The sequence below is a fragment of the Pomacea canaliculata genome, linkage group LG2 (genome assembly GCF_003073045.1).
Source record: "Pomacea canaliculata isolate SZHN2017 linkage group LG2, ASM307304v1, whole genome shotgun sequence".
Lineage (NCBI taxonomy): Eukaryota > Metazoa > Mollusca > Gastropoda > Architaenioglossa > Ampullariidae > Pomacea > Pomacea canaliculata.
The window spans coordinates 33,632,526-33,653,668 of NC_037591.1; the positions used below are offsets into that span (position 1 = coordinate 33,632,526).

The 21,143-nt window shown below is 44.0% G+C and overlaps 1 protein-coding gene across 1 annotated transcript in view; it reads left to right on the plus strand.

Moving 5' to 3' along the window:
• The window catches only part of LOC112556648 (D-glucuronyl C5-epimerase-like), a 31,415-nt gene that overhangs the window by 2,635 nt on the left and 7,637 nt on the right, over positions 1-21,143 (plus strand). The window contains 10 exon segments of the mRNA XM_025225841.1: positions 13,244-13,372; positions 13,949-14,081; positions 14,958-15,165; positions 16,435-16,606; positions 17,037-17,132; positions 17,135-17,269; positions 17,880-18,137; positions 18,544-18,740; positions 19,113-19,303; positions 19,933-21,114. Of these exon segments, the coding sequence (XP_025081626.1) occupies positions 13,972-14,081; positions 14,958-15,165; positions 16,435-16,606; positions 17,037-17,132; positions 17,135-17,269; positions 17,880-18,137; positions 18,544-18,740; positions 19,113-19,303; positions 19,933-20,320 (1,755 nt within the window). The 5' untranslated portion in view covers positions 13,244-13,372; positions 13,949-13,971 and the 3' untranslated portion in view covers positions 20,321-21,114.

Below are 21,143 nucleotides of genomic sequence, written 5' to 3' on the forward strand. Positions count from 1 at the left end.
TGACTCCCTCTCTCTCTCTCACACACACACACACCTTCTTTTACAAAAAAATATAGAAAGTTTTAGGAAGGAAATGTCACTATATTTAATGCTTGCTATCGCCAGGAAAGTTGCCTGGTTTCTGAGACGGCCTATTCGTCTCCAGAGGATTTCAACCCGCTCTCTCCATAGAGCAAAAAAGGAAGAAGAATGTATTTAAGGGATAACCGTTATCCCCGAGGCCTTGCACATTTTCTCAGAGATGTCTGACCAGATATCGTAAAATGCTAAACTGGCGTTTTCTTTCTAGCATCGTATTGTTCCACTCGGGTGTTAGTGCCGACATGCAGAAATTAGAAAGTTGCATGTCAAGGGTTTGCTGAGGGACTTTAATTGTTTGTTCGCGTGCAAGGTTAAATAGAAACTCCAATGCCGCTTGCATTCCTGTTTTGCTTCCGGTGAGCAGCAGGACCTAAAGCCTTTTGCACCAATCTCTAGCAAGGCGATTTTCTCTCATTTCCTTTCTCTTTGTCTCTCTCTCCTTCCGCCTTCGCTTTTCGCATATCCTCCGCTTTTCTCTCCAGCTGTTTTTGCTTTGCTGTTTTCCTCATCGATTTTGTTTAAACGTAGTTCCTTTGACATCTTTGATGCAGCGGATGCTACACAGTGGATTGCTGTTGATATATAACAGTTGTCGGATGTTGGGTTGATTCTTTACTAGCTGCCATATAATATTGTTATCAGATGCTGAGACCTTTGAGATATTCTGCTGTTAAATATGCTTTTGCTGCTAGACCCACTCTCCCCTTCTGTGTGTGCTATACCTTGTGTTTGAGAGTGCACGCTCTTCAGACACTTGTGTAGGTTGGATTTCCTGCTTTGTTCCCTTGTCTTGCTTAGGTATGCAAATGGAGTCTAGATTACGTGAGCATTCCTACATCCCCTGCATCTTCCGAATAAAAGTGCCCATAAATTTCAGACGAGGAGCTCGCCCTATGGACACGTTTATGTACGGTAAAGGAGATACGAATCGCCATAAAACCTAGCCCTTGCTTCCAGGCTCCAACTCCCATGAGCGGGGTAGTAACTCTCGGTTTATGCCTAATCGGCATTAGATGAGAGGCGCCGCACGGGACAAAATCGCGGATGGTGATTACGGAGATGGAGCGAGATGTGAAGGGAGGGCGAGATGATCGTGTACGTGGGTCGTATCTTATCACCAACTGCCGCACTGCTTGCTTGCCAAGTAGCCCCTATGTCCCCAAACTGAGCCTTATCCGGACTCGTATTGTCGGACAATAGCAAAAGTCTATATAACCATCGGGCTTTGGAAGGGGAGGGGGATGTTGTATTAGCTTGGTGAAGGTGGGGTTCTTGTTTTTTCCTTTGATTTTTTTTCTTTTGATGCTTGGTTTGTTTTTTTTGTGGTGGTTGTTTGTCTTTTATTGTCGTTTGTGTTTGATATTTTATTAAGTTGGTGTAGTTGCCAAACATAGTTGTCTTTACCGCAATTTTGTGTCCCGTTAAGACCTTTTACTCACGGCGTGATGCCCTCGCTTACCTACGGTCTCAACTGATCACTGCTGCACCCTCACGTTCCCGGCTGTGAGGGCGCTGCTAGCGTTGCCTGGTACCTGCACGCGCCGCGGATGGAGGAACAGGTTTTCGTCGCGCAACATACAGCATCTTTATTTAGTAGTCTGGACAAGACTGCAGACTCTTTGTGTTTGCCACCCCCAACTTTCCCGCCCATCCACCCCCCTTTCCCATTCACCCACGCAGCGAGACTGTTGCATCCTCGTGTACAGCGGGAGGAAACTATAAACATCGGTGTTTATCTGGAAAAAATATTCCTCGCCATCTGCCTCGGTTGTAGGGTGCACGACTGTGGGCGGGGGAGCTCTTGCACGAAGACGAAGAGGGGTGAAGAACGAGAAAGAAGGGGCGACTGGGCGGGTGTAGTTCGGGAGAACTGGGTTCGGGCCCACGAGATGGCGTTAGCAGCGCGGTAAATGAGGTGTGATGTGCTGCCTACATCCCTAAAGCTCCTTATAATTGGTTTCGAGCGACAGGAAATACAGTGAGTCTGTATCACGTTTCGCCCAGCGCATTTCTTACCTGTTCGCGCAACACTCCACTGGCTGTTGTAGACTGCGGAGTTGCAGGTTAGCTTGAGGTTGGAGGTGGAGATGCGTGGGTCAGGTAGGAAAGGACGAGCAGGCAGTAGCAAGTTTACCGAAATCCGCCTGTATGTTTGCTCCCTCTGCTTGCGTCATAAACAAAGACAACTCGCCGGGCAAAAAGCAGGAAGTAGACCAAATCCCTTGGCCCTCTTAACGTCGGAAGCGCTTGAAGGTGCTGGGAGCGGGAGGGACGAGCCCTGGCGAGGGCGGCAGCTGCTGGACGAGGTAAAAAGTGGCAGGCCCGAGATGCAGCGCTTCGCCTGCGCATAATCAGATTTGTCGGCATGCGGCATGTTCTCCTCCCTTCTACTTTTGAAAGCAGCCCGGCAGATGGCGCAGGCACGCGGGTTATTTTAATAATTTTTCCGGGCGCTGCGTTCGCTGCACCGCGTGTTGATGGTCGGCGCGCAGCAAGACACAACAACAAACGCCGTCAGACCTGCGGCGCACCCGGCTTCACTACTTCCGTACTGTCTGCCCAGGCACTTTGTGTCTAATCACCCCGCCTCCTCCCTACCCCGTGCATCTATGATGCTTTTATTTTTCGTCGTCATCAACATCATTATGATCCTTGTCATGGTCTTGTCTTCGCCTCGTAGTTTGTAAGCTTTTTGGTGTTCGTTACATTGTGCCGCATTACGGTCGTCTGTTATGTCGTCTTCCAGAACAAAAGTGATATGTACAAGAGAATTGCAATGTTATCATTGAGCGTATGGCACTTATTAAAGGAATGCTGACTGTTTAACGTGCACTTCGGTCTAGGCGCCCGGAGGTGCTTGAGCAGCGGTTGCCCGTGTAATGGAGCCAGGACTGAAGACGCTGTCGTGTGAAGTGGGAGGCCTTTCTTAAAATATTCTCCGAGGAAAAATGACAAAAACGTCCCGTACACTTGTACTTGAAATGTGTGTGGAGAGTAAAAATTAGTGTGATTGTGTAGAAAGTCTTGTCACTGCATGGCATGGCTGAATGTGCAGCGTGAACAAACAAAAGTTGTAAAAAAAAGAAAAAAAAAAAAAAACTAAACTAAACTCATATTCAGAAGGGAAAAGAGAAGATTCACTTGACAACGTTCGTACTGAAAACCGTTGGCGTTACCAGCTACGCCATATAGAGCACCGCATTGAGTCGCTGCCTGTCCACCCTTTTATTCTTCCTTTAGACTCCTGCATCTCTTACCCCTACCCTTTATGCCGAACTTTGCCCAGGCGGTCGAGTTTTTCGCACGACCGTTTGACCGGACACGAGGGCGCTATAGTCCTGTGGCGCGCGACAGTCGCAACGACCTCGTGAATAATTTGACTGAAGAGCCCTCGACTCTTGGTCCATTTTGTGCGGGGAATCGCCGTCACCCGTTTTCATAGTGCTTGTGGAAGCGAAGGTTGTAAATAGGGGTCTCTGTAGGGTGCCTATCTGCTGGTGTTTACCGAAATCCTTGACCTCCCAAGGAAACATAGGTCATCAACAAAGGACCACCGCTATCCCTCCTCTCTCCTATCCTTACCCATCCTCTCTCCCCTACCCTTTCGCGTGAAGCTTAGACCACCACCACCCCCTGCGCCAAGGTGAACTCTGCTGTTGTCTATAATAATGTGAATACCACTATGTTCTTTCTTGGCCTGTCCTTGCTGTTCTCTTTTTCTGTGCCGCTGGAAGGGCGGGGCTGGTAGAAAAACGCTTTTCTCCAAGACAGTGGAGAAGGTAATTTCCTGGATTTGGTAGTTTTCTCTACATGCAGCACCTGTTCGCAGGCCTGGCGACGGGAGAGGATTTGGGGAGGGAGAGGTCAGGATCCTGGTCTCCTTCATTACCCCCTTTCCTTTGTAACGACTAAAGTTTCTTGCCATTTTTTAAAAATTAATTTTCGAAGGCTTTCCTACGCATGGGGGAAAAAACCCCGTTTAGACTGTTTCATTTCATGCATCCGAAAAAGTAGTCAGAAGAGTAAACTTGTGTTGTGTTAGACAGGTCCGGCTAGTGGACAGCATTAGTGTCCGTTGTCCCCTATAACACCTCGCTTGCGCAGCTCTCGTTTGTATAAAAGCACTCAGGCGTTTACGAGCGTCTGTGTGACTGTCTCTGTCGTCACGGTCACTCGTGTCACATGGCCTTTAAATCAGGGACTGTCAGAGCGAATCCGTGCGTGGTGTTAGCTTACTCCGCCTCCACCCAGTTCCCTGACTAGAGGGTGAAAATAGGCAACTGCAGCAGCTGACACGTTCTCCGCCTACCCGCAGCGCCCGGCAATTAACTGATTATAACTTCAGTGTTTATAGTTTCAAGTCCGGGAGTCGAACCGTGAGTCGTTTTGTTCATTGCGTGTGTTGCGTTTTCTTTGTGTTGGTGTAATATTGTCAGATTGTTCGCTTTAGGGCAGCGTTGAAAAGTGGAGATGATGACGACTAGGATGACGAAAAATTCAACAACAACAAAAAAAATACCCGTAGGGTCGAGAGGTCGCCCTTGAAGAAAAGCTACACAAAGGAAGCAAACATTCCCTGACATGAGGTCGCAACCTTCCTTGCGGGGACAAAGCCAGACGTCAAGGTCGTCAGAATCGAAGCTCAGATATAACTCCCTCGCCCCGAGTAGTACTGTCAGCAGTTTACTTTCCCAGTGTCTGCCTGCGCCACTTGAAATTTTATCACCGGCTTTTCGAGTCACAGCCGTAGGTAGACGCCAGCCAGGGGCCGGATTAATGAAGCGAGGGTAACTCGTTGCCTGGAGGTAAAATGAGGAAATCAGGACAAATTTCTTTCTCGTCTTTGTAGTAGTAGGTAGTATTAGCCAGTCACAAATACTTTCAAATCCATACTTTATCTAAAGGTTTTACAGAACATGTTGGACTCTCGTGAAGCCTCGTCCATGATAAACGAGCTTGCCATTCTATTTCAACGTTTTCAGTAAGGTTGGTTTTCAGTTGCTGTCGTTTGACTGTGTTATCCGCAACATCTTTCCGCTAGGTCATCAGATGACAACTGCCGCTGATTGTCCGTCGCTTGGCGAGACGTGGAGTCTCATCACTCCAGGGTGTATGCAGATAACGCCGGATACCACACACGCACTTGTGGGGTGGATATAGGGGTGGAGGGTAAGGAAGGCGTGCTGAAAGACAACCGAGTTGCGGAGACTAATATGTCGCCTGCTTAATAGCAATTGTGGTGGGTGAGGGGTAGGGGTGTTGATGAGTGACAGCTGTCAGTGGCAAGTCAGCATGACGTAGCTGTTACGTGACACTATGACCGCCCTCCTCCTCCTCCTCCTCTACCCACTGTGGCTACTGTCACCGGCTGAACTTTGCGCATCGTGAACCCGTCGTAATGAATACTGCGACGAAGGCCAGCTGCCCCCACCGGCTACCAGTAATAGCCCATTGTCCGAAACGCGACGTGGGGTAGAGGGTAGGTGGAGGACGACCATTCAACCACGCAGTGTCTTTGTGGTCGTCCTAAAACAGTTTAGCCGTTTTTACCGGACGATAAGCAGTTTGGGCTCGAGACTAACTTTTTTTTCCCTTGACGCTAGTGACTGAAGTCTAGTCATCTGTCCTGTCCTGTAGCACACCCAGGTAAGTTTGATGCTACAATTTTGCAGATATGGTTTCTGTCAGTGGGTTTGTTTATTGTTCATTTTTAATACTTTTCAGCTTTTGAAGTGTTAAGAAAATATTTATATATAGTCCTTGAATTTATAATGATGCGGGTGTAATTATCACCTCACAGAGGACCATGACGAGACAGTCAAAAGAAATGTCGCCGGGAAGACACGTCTTTCCATAATCTGACTCTGATTAGTTGTGTTTCTAGTGCCTTTTTTATACAGTGCGCTGACATATATTTTTTTTTAAGAATGCGAGGAGAACCGATGATGTGGGAGGGGGGAATGAAGGACAGGAAGTAGAAGGTGACAGCAGCAGTTGAGAAACGAAGCTCATGGCGCCGGCGGGGAGTGCGAAATGAGGTGAGGAAGACCCAGTTGAGAGGGTGGGCGCAGGACAGGTGTTACGGGTCCCTCAGAGCTGCATGGGTTGAAACCATATTATATTCTTTCCTCCAGACCACCGATGAGGTGTGTGGGAAAGTAGGGAGGGAAAAACAGCCGAACGACAAACCTACGTTTTCCTTCTCACGTCTTGGTCACGTCACGTCCGCATCTCTGCAGGCATTGTGGCCGCCACCAGACTGCTCGCATAATCAGGTTCGCATTTGTGGCCTCGAGTGTCAGTGTGCTGAGGGGAGGTGGAGGCGCAGACACGTCCCCCGCCCTCTAACAGGGAGCAAGACTGGCTTGAGGTGACTGTCAGCAGGCAGGTGTGTGTTAAGGGGGCGCTATCTGCCCAGTCGTCATTAACTGGCAGTGAGACAGGCCGAACTCGTGGCTTCCGCAGGCTGGAATGTCCCTCCCATTGTCCTCCGCGCGCGACGCCAGCAAGTACGCACGCGCGTGCGTCATCCTTCCAACGGACGAGGAAGGCGCCGGAGAGCACTTCCATGCACGACGGGAATCTCCAGGTGAGTTTGTCAGGTGATGTGAGGTTAGTCTCGTGAGGCAGGTTGGAGTCTACACAAGAGAGACACGGAAGTCCCATTACGGGACACCACGACACTCTTTGTTGCTTGGTGCGTCCTCTTCAGTACGACTGAGTACCTGGACTTAGGTAGACTTATCTCAACCCTGCGGCGCTCTTTTCTTCGCACATTCACGCGAACAGGTGATGAAGGGTCTTCAGCTGAGGCGGGCTGGCAGCGCGAGGATCAGTGCAGCATTTGATCGATCTGAGCGGCTGAGAGAAATGCCTTACTCACCCTGCCCCGCCCCACCTCTCACCTTGTAGCCGCCAGGGACTCGGGTTGTGTGTGTATCGCTGGACTGAAGCTCGTGACGGCGAGAGCCAGGGGAGGTCATTACGAGCTGCCGCTTGGGTTGCTTCCCATGACGTGATGACGGATGACGTCAGTCTTCGCGGTTTCTCGCACGTGATGGCAGGAGATATTACAGGTGTGTCGTGTATGAATCATACTGTGCTCGACCTGGCCTGCTTGCTCCAATAATAATAATTGGCGTCTAATGTGGCCAGTTTCCTGTTTTCGCAAAAAGAGAGTTTGAAGAGAAAGAGGGAGGTGTAGTGAAAACAAAAATTGTTGACAGTTGTATTATTTCTGCTGGTTTTTCCTTTTTTTTCTTTTTATTTTATTAACACGCTCATCACAGCGTTCTCTCCATCTCCAGCCTACTCGTCACTCTACCATATATTTCTTTCATTTTCTCTGTTGGCATGTTAAGGATCGTTTTGTGTGTGTGTGTTTTCAGACCTCGTCTTGAGCATCTCCTGGTTTTTTTTTTTAGCTGCATATGGCACTTGTGTACAGATCGAGCCGTTTGCTTTGCCACTGAATGCATTAAATGCCTAATATGCGGGATTTTGTGTTTTAATATCGCCTTTTCTTAGTTTTCTGACAGCTTATGCAGCTCATAGGCTGCGCGAAACTTTGCGAAAGTTTTTTTTTTCTAATTATGTGTGGATTTGTAGACTTAATGTGGAAAATACTGAGAAATTGCAGTGAAGGGAGCGATGGCTAGCACTCTCATCATCATTACCTGTCAGTCTTCCATCCTCCCAGCACTACGCGTGTATGTTTTGCTCCGAGGCGTCTGCTGACAGGAGCAGATATGAGGTGTTTTATGACACGGCATATTACCAGGCTTTCAAAGGCTCACATCAAGAATTAGTGTTTTGCCGCACTCTCCCACCCCACAGTCAGCCAGTGCGTTCTTAAAAGAGGATTTCAGACATCCTGGCATCTCGAACTGGGTCGCGGCTCTTTAAACACTTGATCCCCGAGTTGTGATCAGATCCCAGTGAACTGTACATGGTGCGAGAGGAAGAATTCGTTAAAAGATTAGAGGTGCTTAGAAGATCAGCTTTTTCGATAAATGTCTGCCAAAAATAGGCTGATAATGACCTAGAAAAAACACTTTTAAAAATGGCCAGCAAACCAAAGAATGAACAAGAAAAGCATGGGAGGGCAGGAGAGGTGAGCTGGATAGGGTGAGTCGACTTCCAACACGAACTTGGAGAGTTGGGGTAGGAGATCGGAGTAGAGTAACTTAATAGCACAGGAAGTGCACTCAACTTTCAGAGAGCGTGCCAGACAGGCAAACTCTTTCCTCAGAAGCAAACTGTAAATCATTTGGCAATTTAACTCGTTCTTAAAACTGATGGCATCACTTCTTGTTGTAGACCTGTGCCCACCCTCCCCCACCGGTAATATATATCTTCCTTCCTGCAGCATTTGCCGTTTCCATCTCGCTCCCATGCACCCTCCCGAACTTGCATCCCTCCACACCTCTAAACCACCACATCGCCGCCCTCATCACCAGACCGTCGTTCCCGTTCTCATTCCGCACGCCGCGCGATTCTTCATCATCGTCCTCATCTTTCCTCAATGCGTTTGGCCATCGGCGCGACAAGCGAGCTGTGAGCGGTCCTGCACGCCACGAGCATTCTGTACTCGGCGGTGCAGGAGATGGAAGGAAAGGCTGGCGCTGTGCGTTGTAGATGACAAGCAAGGGGGTGATAAGAAGAAGAGAAGGAAGGGGAAAGGGGAAGGAACCAAAAAGGTTGTGCTCTGTGCAAGGAAGAGACTATTTATGTTAAGAGCTTGGCAGGGTATTAGATGGGATATGATAAATCTAATCCTTGGAAAGGGGGCAGGGAGGTGCTGGAGATGGGAGCCAGCTCCACGCTAACGTCCATTGAGAGGTACATACACTTGAGGAGTGGGCGGAGGAGGTCAAAGAGTGCCGCGGGGAGGCAGGGTGGGGGCGTTTAATTTCGCGAGAGCGCGCGCTGTGAGTGAAGAGGTCTGTACGGGTACAGGTTTGGTTTACAGGGCCATGTTTTACATCGCCGCGGACGCTAGGTAATCTGCCTTTCCACGGCTGTCTTTGTAATGTTTGCTTACGGTTTCTTGCCTCCCTATATGATTGTGATAAGTCTTGCGCACAGGCCAGACACGATGGGAAGGCACTCTTTGTGTTGTGGTCGCGGTGGTTGTGGTGTTTATGAGACGTGAAAGCTTGGGGTGTAGGAGCACGTAATGCAGGAGTCGTTGTAGGTTAAAATACGGTGCCGTTAGCCTCTACCTCTGACACCAGCATGTGTGCTCTGTTCTACCAGCATCGAGCTAGAAGACAAGGTCATGTCACCACATCTGGGCCAAAAAAATGTAATAATAGTTTTTAACAACAACTGCGTGAACTTGTGAAAAGAGTGCCGGTCAGCCTCTCGGGATACTCATGCAGGCGAGAGCCGAAAATCCATCTGCTTGTTTTAGTAACTCTGTAACTCTCGCTCTATATCTATAAAACACAAACACCTGATTTTTTTTCTACAGGTGGATAAATTGATTGCATGCCGCTTGGGGTGTGTGCAAAAGAACTTCTTTGATCCAGATGAAATCCCCTTCTACGCTTACGAATCATCCGTCAACCATGGTTCCGTTGGATCAGGCAAATGTTCACGTTCCTTATCCTTTCCCTCCTTCTCCTTCCCCTTCCCCCATGCAAAACGGGTGTGTGTGGAGGGGGTAAATGGGGAAGTTCTGAAAAGAGTTTTGCAGAGGGGGATGGGTGCATCTGGCGCCATTCATCAAGATGAGAGCCTTTTAGCTGTGTCGCTCAGGTCTCGCTGTCATCTCGACGGAAAGACAGCGAGCAGGTGCTACTCGGCGGCGGCGGTCCAAACGCTGGGCCCCTGGCTGATGACAACTGAGCAACTTAGCTTGAAGGATGAGCGATAAGAAAAAACAGTTGTGAAACCGTGGAAAGACTTTCTCTCTCTCTTTCGCAGTCGTTTACTTCCTTGCCACAGATGAGAAGCAGAGACCAAAGTGGAAGATCGTCTGCATGGCCTCTCCACCAGCTTGCACACCGCTGGCCATCTATCTGTACAGCACGATGGACAGAGAAAGGCACAAACAGAAATGGTGAAGAAACAGAACTGCAAGACGGCTAAGAAGGAGAAATATTAGCATCTGATGAGGAGACCAGGCCTATTAAGAACTATTGACGGTAGTGACTCTGGCATCGTTGTGACATCGGCCTGTGAGGGTGTGCACGTGACTTGGCAGATTTGGAGAGAGCTACAGGGCGGCAGTCAGATGGCATTAGGATGCCTGAAGATAGTCGTTTCCGTGTTTTATTTTGTTGCTGTATGTCGCAGAACTGGTTGTGCTTCCAGACATTACAACTTTGCTCCACATTTTCACGCCCAGGTATTGTCTGCTGGCTGAGGACCCAGACATTATCCACCTTTAAGCATTGCGGTATTATCTACAGTTAGGCAGCTAGGTACACTGTATTATCTACTAGATTATAAGATAGACGATTTCTACACAGATCATGTCGCTGCTGTCTCGATGGCACTGCAGTCACACAAAGTTTCAGGAAATGGTGGCGGTACACGCTACCGATGTTTCAGGAGAAGCATGCGTTACAGACTTGTAGAAGGAGCGAACTCGCTAGAGATGGCTAAGGTGAAAGTGAGCGATCTTCAAGTTGTCCTTGCTGTTGGCACAAGCCGTTGTCAGTGGCGACGGTGAATGGGAAGTCTTGCCGAACGGCGAGGATAGATTGCGCCGGGACGTTGCGACCCGTGGTCTGGATCAGCCTGGGTCTATGTTCAAGCCGGAAACAACACTGCGGAGACGTTGGCGAGGGCAGTATAGAGCCGGGTGGCTCTACGCATTTTCTCGAGAGCTTTTGCTAGGGCTTGGGTGTCGAGACGAGCCAAGTCATGGTCTCGAAGGCAGGAAATGACACCCCCCAAGGGAGGTTATGAATCACGTAGAGACGGGAGACATTATGCGGAGGTAGTACCAGGAGCTCGAGCCAAGCAGCGTTACCGTTCCTGGAGAAGGGGTGCAAGGCAGTTGTCGTCACATCTAGTCTCTAGGGAAGATCTCAACGATGCATGAGCGCTGTTGCAGTCTGTTGGCACGAGGGTAAAGAAGGGCTTTTATTGGTGCGCGTAGAACCACCCAAGCTGTTTACAGGAAAGACATTTGTACGCAGCCCGTCTCAAACGAAGGGCAAGGTGCTCTTGGCTACACTCTGAGCAGTCTGTTTACAGTATTTTTGTACGTCAGCAGGTCAAGGATGAAAGAAATAAAGGGGAAGGAGGTCGCAAGTGGGAGGTGCTGGTCTGCATCGTCGAGCGTCCACATGGAATACTTACCTCACGCAGATACCAGTTCTGCAAGGTTTTCTTAAGTAAAAGTATTTTAACCTCATAGTGATCCTGCAGCTCAAAGAACATTTCGTACCCAAGGGAACATCAAACCAGCGATGAGCATGGGGCCAGGAGTATGTCTGTTGGCGCGTGGGAGGAGGAGCACTGACGCGGTATCACCGTCCAGTGTGTACGCGCTTAGGATGTGTTATGTTTTGTTGTTTTTTTTTTTTTTTTTTTTCCTAGTCGTGGACGACATGGCTTCGAAGAGAAACAAGCCTTTTACAACATGCAGTTATTTCTCAACACTTTTTTTTTTAACCCTGTCTGGGTTGGGCGGATCGAGAAATTTGCGCCTTGTACCAGCTGGTAGATGTTAAACCCCTACAGTAGAGGGCTGGTAAGGATTTCATGGGTATGTGATAGCTTCGGTCAAAGGTTGTGTGGTAGGTTTGTTTAAGTGAAACGCTAGCAGCAGTTGTAATGACACACGCACACGCACGCAGTCAGCTCTCTCTCTCTCGATCCCTCCCACTCAAAAAACAAATTGTGAGAGCACAGCTTTGAATTGAGACTGTACAAAATGCGTGTCCTTTATGCAGCCATTTTTAGACATATTTTTTCACACCAGATCAAGAAAATGTTACAAAAAAGTTAATTGTGACGCCAAGTGTACACCTGTTTCTCTCCGCATTTGAATGTGTTATTGTTGCAAGTCGGTTCAGAAAATCTGAAGCAGATTGAATTGGCGACAGATAAAAGGTCACTTGTGCCATAACAGCTTACTCCTCTAGCAGAGCATTACAAGACAGGCACTGAGCTCCTGAGATACCCTCCTTTAGAGATTTTGAAGTGTGCAGTCTGTAACACTTGATTACATGGGCGCTATAAGTCCCGGCTATGTAGACAGCCATCTTCTGGCCATTGTCCAAACTATTTGGAATTATATTCTATTGCATACTGTTGTATTTGTAGATGTGTATGAATAGATATACAGGTATATGAATATACTGGGTGGATTTAGCAAGAAAATACATGCTTAGATAGGTAGACCTGTAAAGACAAAGAGTTTTCTTTTCCTGCTCAGACCTTTTGACTGCAAAATAGATAAATATCATATCTATCATCACATTCCTTTGTCATTCCATTTTATCTCATTACTGCTCATAATGAAGCACTAACTTCTAAAAATTTGTCCCAATCATAAATCAAGCCAAGGTTTTGCTGTGCTGCACTGTTGTAAAGCTGCCCATTTCAAAGGCTGGTACTCAGGTCTCCCAGTTTTTTCCCTTAATTTGCAGTTATGCCTTTTCTTATTAGTAAAAGAATGTGACTATGATCAATTTCATAGGCACAGATGGCACAAACCATAGAGAAAAAAAATATTGTGTAGTTAGGATGGGCATCGTGCCAATGGAATCTTGTAGAAAAGGCTAGAAGGCTGCCATGGCAAAAATTAACTCCATTTCTCCTACTATCTGTTTTATGCGTCCTGTTGCATGATTCAAGATTTATTACCTTGAAGTGACATGCACATATTATTAGGAACTATCCCAGCTTTACAACAAACAGTAGATGGAAGACAGTTGCAGCATAAGATCAGAACCAAGTTGTTTTTTACCCACAATTTGAAAATAGGCTTATTTACTCTCTGCTGTTATACTAGCTTATCCATTCTTAAAATTTTTGTTTTGCTGTTACCTTAGACAGTAAAGATAAAAGAGGTATTATGTAGATATAGGTAAATTATAATGTCTAAAAAAGTCATTGTAATTTGCTTTTGGCAAATAGGATTAGTACTATTTTTATGCTGACACAGTTATTCATTTATTTATTTTTTTGGTACCTCTAGAGTTTAAAATCCTGAGGATCACTTGTGAAGGGATATCAACTTCTAGTAATGAGCACCAGCTTGCAGAAGGTTGACAGCAGTCGAACTAGTCACAACCTCTGAGGTATGGTGCAGCCGGCTGTTCTGCAGGTAGGTAAAGGGGTCTTGTTATTTAAAAGATTAAGTAGTGTGTGTGTGTGTGTGCTAGGATTTATCACATTTTCTTTTTTACTTCCAATCTCACAGTTTCCACTGTATACCAAACAGCCTTGATATAACAAAGACAGGTGTAAATGTACTAGTTGTGTGTAGCAAAGACTGGAGGAAAAAATTTAGACCCCAGAAGCAATTTCAACGGGAATTCAGGACACACAGATAAATATGAAATTATGAATCACTTCAAAGCAGCAAGGAGCTTAGAAAAGATTTACAATTTTTTTTATCTGATGCTAAGAAAAGCTGATGGTGCATGCTAAAAGCTGCAGATGATTTTTGATGTTCAGGAAAGCTAGAGAGTACTCTCTGTGTATGTGTGTGTTCTTTGATACTGTGTACTGATAAGCCTATCTGAATCACTACTGATATCAATATTAAATAGTACTAAATAAAACTATGGTATTTGGATGAGGTATTTTTGCATTAACTTTGTTTTCAAGCTTCTCTTCAGAGAAACCAAAACATTTGTTGTAAGAGCATAGTGCTTATCACCTTGGTGGCATCTTTCAGCCATGGTGTGAGTGTGCAGCAGAATGCGGATTAACCAGGCGGTGAAGGCGGTGGGTGTGGTTGGCATCATCTCTATCGTGGTCACCGCTTGTTTGTGGAATTCTTGCAGCAAGCAGCAGGTGCACATTATACGGTATGTAGATGCCTGGTGTACAGTAGGTGAATATTATACAGTATGTAGATACCTGGTGTACAGCAGGTGTATATTATATGGTATGTGTATACCTGGTGTACAGCAGGTTAATATTGTACAGCAATTGTATGCTGTGTTTTTGGTGTGCACAGTACTTCCAAGATGTACTTGCTACACACCCTAGCAGACATAATGAATCTTAAGCTGATGATAACTCTCCTACAAGCAAAACCCTAGCATGTTTACTTTCCAAGAAGTGTATTAATTTTCTAGACATAATCCTTGATTTATGATCTTAACCAAAATATGGCCTTATTATAATGTAAGGTCAAACAAATGTTATTGCACTTAGTTGTACACAGATGTCCCACGCTTAGTGTTATGGTTTGGTATTATGAAAATGAATGCAGTTTTATGTTTTAAAAAGGATAAAACCTGTAAGAAATAACTTTTTTTGCTCAAACTGAATAGAACTTGTTTGTTTTCTTATTTCAATGACCTTAAGGTGCGTCTTTGCCCCCGCCCTTCCTCCCAATGCTTTAAAATATTTGCAGGCATGACACACTTCATCCTGCATTCCTTGGCTGCAGTGTTTTTTATTACTTACAGACAGAGTACATTAAGAATGTAGGGAAATAAATAATGGGAGAAACAACATGTGCAACATCCTCCAGCTCTAAAGGATATAGTGTTTTCCACATGGCATTTTTCTTAAGTTGGACCTTGGCAGGAAAGTAGCTTACAAGGATGGGGATGGGGGGAGAATTTTCTTTTTTTAGTGAAGAGAGATTTTACTGTGATAGGTCTATGCATGCCCTATAATGGGAAGACACGGTACAGATTGCGTAATCAATATAGTCCCTTGCTGTACTGCAGAGACGCCCAGGCTGTACCATCGGATTTCCAAGCTGAGTTCCACCATCGGGGCACTAACTCCATCAAGACCAGCATAGGCGTTGGTGGAAATAACAATGTTAAATACCATGAAATTGATTGTTTCATCAACGATGACTACCCCATCAAATGTCGACGAGAAGGCCATGAAGTGTTTCTGCCTTTCAGCTTTGTACAGAAATACTTTGAGGTAAAGTGCTGGTAGATTGAATGATCATCCAGAAACTGATTGTGTATATTTGTGGTTTGAAATATTTTGTTAAAAGGCTCATTTTTAAAGTGGGGGGAGGGGTAGGACTCTAGTAAATAGCTTAAAAGAAATTGCATGCCTCAGCATCCATATTTTTTTCAGTCGGTAGAGGAGGAGGGGATGGGAGTTGGTGGCATGGTGAGAAAGGGGGAGGGAATTACTGTGAGAGACTATTTATAGACACCTTGTGGTGATGGATATTTGCAGATGAACAAATAGGAAAGTTTACAGTTATACAGAGAGGAAAAAGCTTATGGTGTTGATAGCCAACAAAAGGGGCTCATTCAGTTTGTGGAAGCTCCTTAAATCAGTTTCTAATGCTTAATTTAAATATTCCTTTCGTAGGAAGAAAGTCTGAGAGACTGTGAGATTCAGATACCTTAAAATCTCTTAAGACCCACAAAAGTGGCAATTCCTTCATTGTGTATGCCCCCACTTTATAACAAAACAATGGATTTGAGGCTTTTGTGATGAGGAAACTAGGTCAACTTCTGCCTTGAATTTTCAAAAGTATTTTGAGCATCACTTGTGGAGTTTATAATATAATAAAAAGAAGACAAAATAAAGCTAAGATATACACTTTGTCAGGATGTATACACATTAAAGAATAGAAAGGGAGTTAAGAATATTTAGGTCCTCCTTATCATAAGACAGAATGAGGATAAGCAGACTGGCCTTATTTTACAAGTCGTCCCATTTGAGGAGATAAACCTTCTTCTGAACTGTCCCTCCTTCATGTCATATTTTTTTTTAAATGTTGCTTAGAAAATCTCCCTGCATGCTTTGTCTGTCATTTGTTTATGATGAGGGTGGGATTAGAGTCTGCAGATAGCACCAACCACCTTCAAATTTATGATATTTGACTGCCCTCACTCCTGAATCATTGTGTCATTGTAACCATCATACCAGCTGCTTATAACAGTAGTCAGCAGTGAGAATGCAGTTTTCATGCATAAGAAGACTTAGAGAGAGAAGAAATTAAAGTGTAAAATACAGAGCATATCCTTGCATTGCTCATTTAATATAATGAGCAGATTTATAGAGGGAGAATATGACAATAAAAATGTGGAGAGTGGTAGTTAGGAGTGATGCAAATGAATGGAGGATGAAAGGAGTTTTTGCATAGGACAGCATGTCCAGTGAGGAAAAACTAACCAGATTATGGTATATAGTAGTCTCTAACCACATGAGCATTGTCTGTTTGCACAGGTTTATGGCAAACTGGAAATTGGGGAGAAATCAGAGCGACTGGTGTTTCAGCATTCTAATTCTAAGGTGCACCCACCTCGGCAGACGTACAGTCCTGGAGGTGTCTTCATGTCTTTCGAGTTCTACCATGTAGAGGAGCGAGACCGAGTAAAGTGCATCAGTGCTATGGAAGGTCAGATCTTTGTTTCTAGTCAATCAGATTTATGGATCTTAGACATTAAGCAAGACTACACTTCAGTTTGTTGAATAAGGTTATGTCTAAGGTCACCTGAATATTTTCATGTTATGATATAATCACACGAAACAAGTAGAAATTAGAAATGGCTTATGCCCACAAGGGATTATCACATAGTCCACAAAACAGCAGTATGTACAGAGTAGGCTTACATTTAATTTTCATGCACAATCACTCATTTTGTTTTTATCAAAGTATAAAATAGCTTTAGCTGATATTTACAGGAAGTGATGGTAATGTCACAAGATGAGTAGACTTCCTCATTATCTTTTGGTTTTAAAGTGAGAAAATACAATGAATCATTTTTAATGAGTTGCTCAAATAAATGTTAAAGTGCCTTACTAAAAGCCATGCATTTTGTGGGCAGGTGTGCCATTTTCCACTCAGTGGACTCCAGAAGGTCATTTCTACCCAGTACAGATTGCCCAGTATGGGCTGAGTCACTACTCCAAGCACTTAGTTGAGGGTCTTCCAGAGTTCTGGTGATGGAGGATGGAGAAGAAGAAGATACAGCCGACTGGGCCAAACCTGATAGCCGGGCCAAAATCAGTCTCTTGTTAGACAATAGCAAAAATCATGTGGTGGAATTTCAAGTGTCAGGTATAGAAGCCAGAAACCTAAACTTAAAGCTCATTAAATAAAACTTTAGGACATACATAATGTTTCCTTTTTGTTGTTTGAGAGGGTGAGAGGATTTATTCCTTTGCATATTTCTTTTGGGGAGACTTTTTAATGAATAAAATCTTCCACAAATTTTTCTTTTACTTCACAAAAGAGATTGAAAAAAATATGTTGAAATGCATTTTATACACTTATTGTTCTCAGTATCTTCAGTTTATATCAAAATCCGTTTATCACACTTCAGTTAAAATCAGTGCTATTGATCATTTGCAAACTGCAGTGACAAAGTGGTTGAATGCAAAAGACAAGAATAAGAGCAGTCTATGAAATTAAAAACAACTGGAAACAGACTACAGTGTAATGGTACAAGGAGATCAAAATGCCTCAAACATTTTTTGGGACAAACCATGGGAAAAACCCCTATAAGTCTCCTATTGAAAGACATCTTATTTGCACCCTTTCCATGTGTTTGTCAAGATAAAAAGACATAATTGTTCATGGATAGAGGTGAGATCTCTTGAATGTTGCTTATAGGTTGCTATTTGGTTTTTTTTTAATAATAATTTCATAATTTTTTTCCATCTTTCAGATTCTCTGAAGAATCCAGGGCTGGTCATGATCGCAGATGAAAAAGAGGACTATGTAATGACAGTGGATGTGTTCTTCATCTCCAATGGTAGTCTTACCGTCTCTGTGGAAACACGTAGTGGACAGACATTTAATATTCATTATGTGTTGACCTCGACACTGATTGCCATGGAAAATACAGATATATTTTATGGACTTGGTCCTGAGCGCAATCATTGGATACACTTAGCTCGTGATATCAAAATTGATCTACAGAAGGGTGAGCATAGGCTATGGTTATGATACAGACTTTGGTTTTAACAATAGTGGAAATAAATTTGTCTTAAAAAGTGTAAAGCAATGTTTTAAAAATCCATATTTTATTACCAAGACTATTCCACTATCAGGACATATCATCTAATGAAATCATATGGTCTCATGTACAATGCTAAAGAGTTCTTTTTATTTCAATCTAATGGTTTGTAATTTCAAGGTCTTTTTTTCTGTGTGAGAAACGACATGGAAAACAGTATATGTCCAATCACACTCTGTATTTCCATGTTTTCCACTTTTTTTAAAAAGGAAACAAAAGTTGTGGGGTAGCCAATTAGTTTTCATTCAGCTTTTCTTGAGTAAAAATTGCTATACTGTCATTGCATGTCAATGTTCAATTCATTATCATGCAGGATTGAGTCTAAAGTATTCCAAGGTACGACGAACCAAATCAAGATATCAGTTTTCGCGTATACGAGACATTGCTGTACGTGGACATGGCCGTCTGGACAACTTGACGTTAGCAAGGTCAGCTCACATGGACCACTTCTTTGCTGCAGCAGACTGGCTAGCTCAACATCAGGATAGCCATGGAGGGTGGCCTATAGTGGTAAGTTTATAGATACTCAAAATGGTCACTACTGAAGGAGTTAAAGGGTCCAAGAAGATGGAATAACCTTCTGTTCCCTGTTTTACACCTAGCTATCGAGCATACATGCTGAGCATTTATTATTGCTGTGAGTCACCAGATATATCTTTCGTTCTTATACACTTTAATATGGTGATAAACACTTTTATTAAAGGCATCCAGTATCCTTGCAAATGCATATTTAATGTTCTATATCATTAAATAATAATTTATAATGAAGTGAATTTTCTATTTATTGAATTCATAAAGTTTACCATTGTGTACAACAAAAAATCAGTATGTTTTTTTCATGATGAATTCACATCTGCTATATAAATCACCTGTGCACTTAAGGTTGCTCGGAAGCTGTTGCCAGAGGTGATGGAGTTGCCACCTGGCTGGTATTCTGCCATGGCTCAGGGTCAAGCCATGTCTTTGTTGGTGCGAGCATATCTTGTTACGTCCAATCCCAAATATCTGCAAGCAGCTGTTAGTGCAATGAAGCTGTTTGAAATTAGCAGCGATCAAGGTGGTGTATTGGCAAGGTAAGGATCTGACATTCTTAATGTGTGCCAGCATTTGTGTGAGTCTGCATGCGCACATCAAGAAATCTTATTAAATAATTGAAAGCATTTTGCTTTCTCAAAGTGCACGATAATTTTTTTTTTTTGTAATTCATGTTTTGTGACTCATTTTAGTGAACTTACTGAATGTGGATTATTACAGTCTTTACCACAGGAAAACAAAGAACAGTCATGTTATATAAAATATATTACAGTCTAGGCATTTTTTAAATCCCTGTGAATTGTCTCTGTTAGAAATTTGAAGGGGTAGTTATTTGAAAACAATATATTATTATTCTAACTGCTCAGCATATTGTGATACCTGTTTGCATGATGAACAATGCACCTCTGGGGTACTAAAGACCTCAGTTTTTCTTAACCTTTTTGCTCTGTACAGACACTTTTAAAAGTATACGTCGTGTAGAAATTTGGGTCACTGTAAATGACGTGAAAAATACCATCCCCACCAAGTTTTGTAGAGACTGTAGCTGGGGGTGAGGATTCTCCATTATATCTTCAGCATGTATTCTATATGGGGTAGAGGTTGGGGTCTTAGATGGAAGGGTAGAAAGACTAATGTAAAACAGTAAACCTATTGTTTTCTTATTCAGGTTCCTCGGTCAGTATGCTTGGTATGAAGAATACCCTACCTCACCCAGCAGTTTTGTTTTAAATGGCTTTGTCTACGCCCTCCTTGGCCTATATGATCTCAAGGAGACAGCAAAAGGAGATGATGGGAAAATGGCTACCAGGTTGTACGAGGCAGGCATGAAATCTCTGAAGGCCATGCTACTGATGTTTGACTCTGGCACTGGAACTTTCTATGATCTGCGTCATATTACTATTGGGATTGAACCTAACCGAGCACGTTGGGACTACCACACAACACATATCAACCAGCTACTCCAACTGATAGTGATAGACAGTGACCCAGTGTTCAAAACCACTGCCCAGCGGTGGATAGGTTATATGAAAGGTAAACGTGCACGACACAACTGACTAGGGTTGCACTAACTCTTGGCTGGTATTTCACTCAGCAGTTTGAATGTCACTTAAATGGATGGGAATCTTCTTAACTGCTTGTGGCTTTATAGAAGATTGTGCCATGATTCTGACCAGGAGTGATTTCACTTGCCAACCTCTACAGACTTTAAATTCAGCTACTGGAATGTAAGAAATCAGTGGCATAGTGTGTTGTGATAATGTTGATCACCCATTTTTTTTATTTGTTTGTTTTATGTTGTTTTTGGTTGTTTTTTTTTTAGTATGCCACACAGCAGAACACCCTGCAGCCCAGTCTTGCCAGTGAGAATGAGATTGTTTGTGTGTGTCTGTGTGAGAGATATAGTCTAAACAGACATGTTTGAGAACCATACAAAGTGATCACATTCGTGGATGTAATGAATGAGGCTGAAAGTGTTACATTCAGCACACCACCAGACAGCAGTGGAGCGGTGGACTAGAAGTGCATTGAGAATGGAAGGATGTTGATGAGCAAGAGCCAGGAGATGCTTTTTGCACAGAGTGCACTATGTGTTGAAACGTTTAGGGGTGAGGAGTCTTTCACTTTTCAGAAACCATCTATCAGCTGTCTCTCAGGTGCTTAAATGACAGCAACTTGAAATTGTTTGCTTGCTATGGAGGACGTCACCCCAACAAAAAGCAAGAGTGAAATTGATGTTTTATGAAAAGACATGACCTGTGGCATACTGTGTTGATCATGTCTGATCACGTGTGTTCATAAATTTGTGATCATATATGATTCTGTTTATGGTTTGAAAGGAGGGCTGTAGGTAAGGTGACCAGACGTTTCCGATGATGG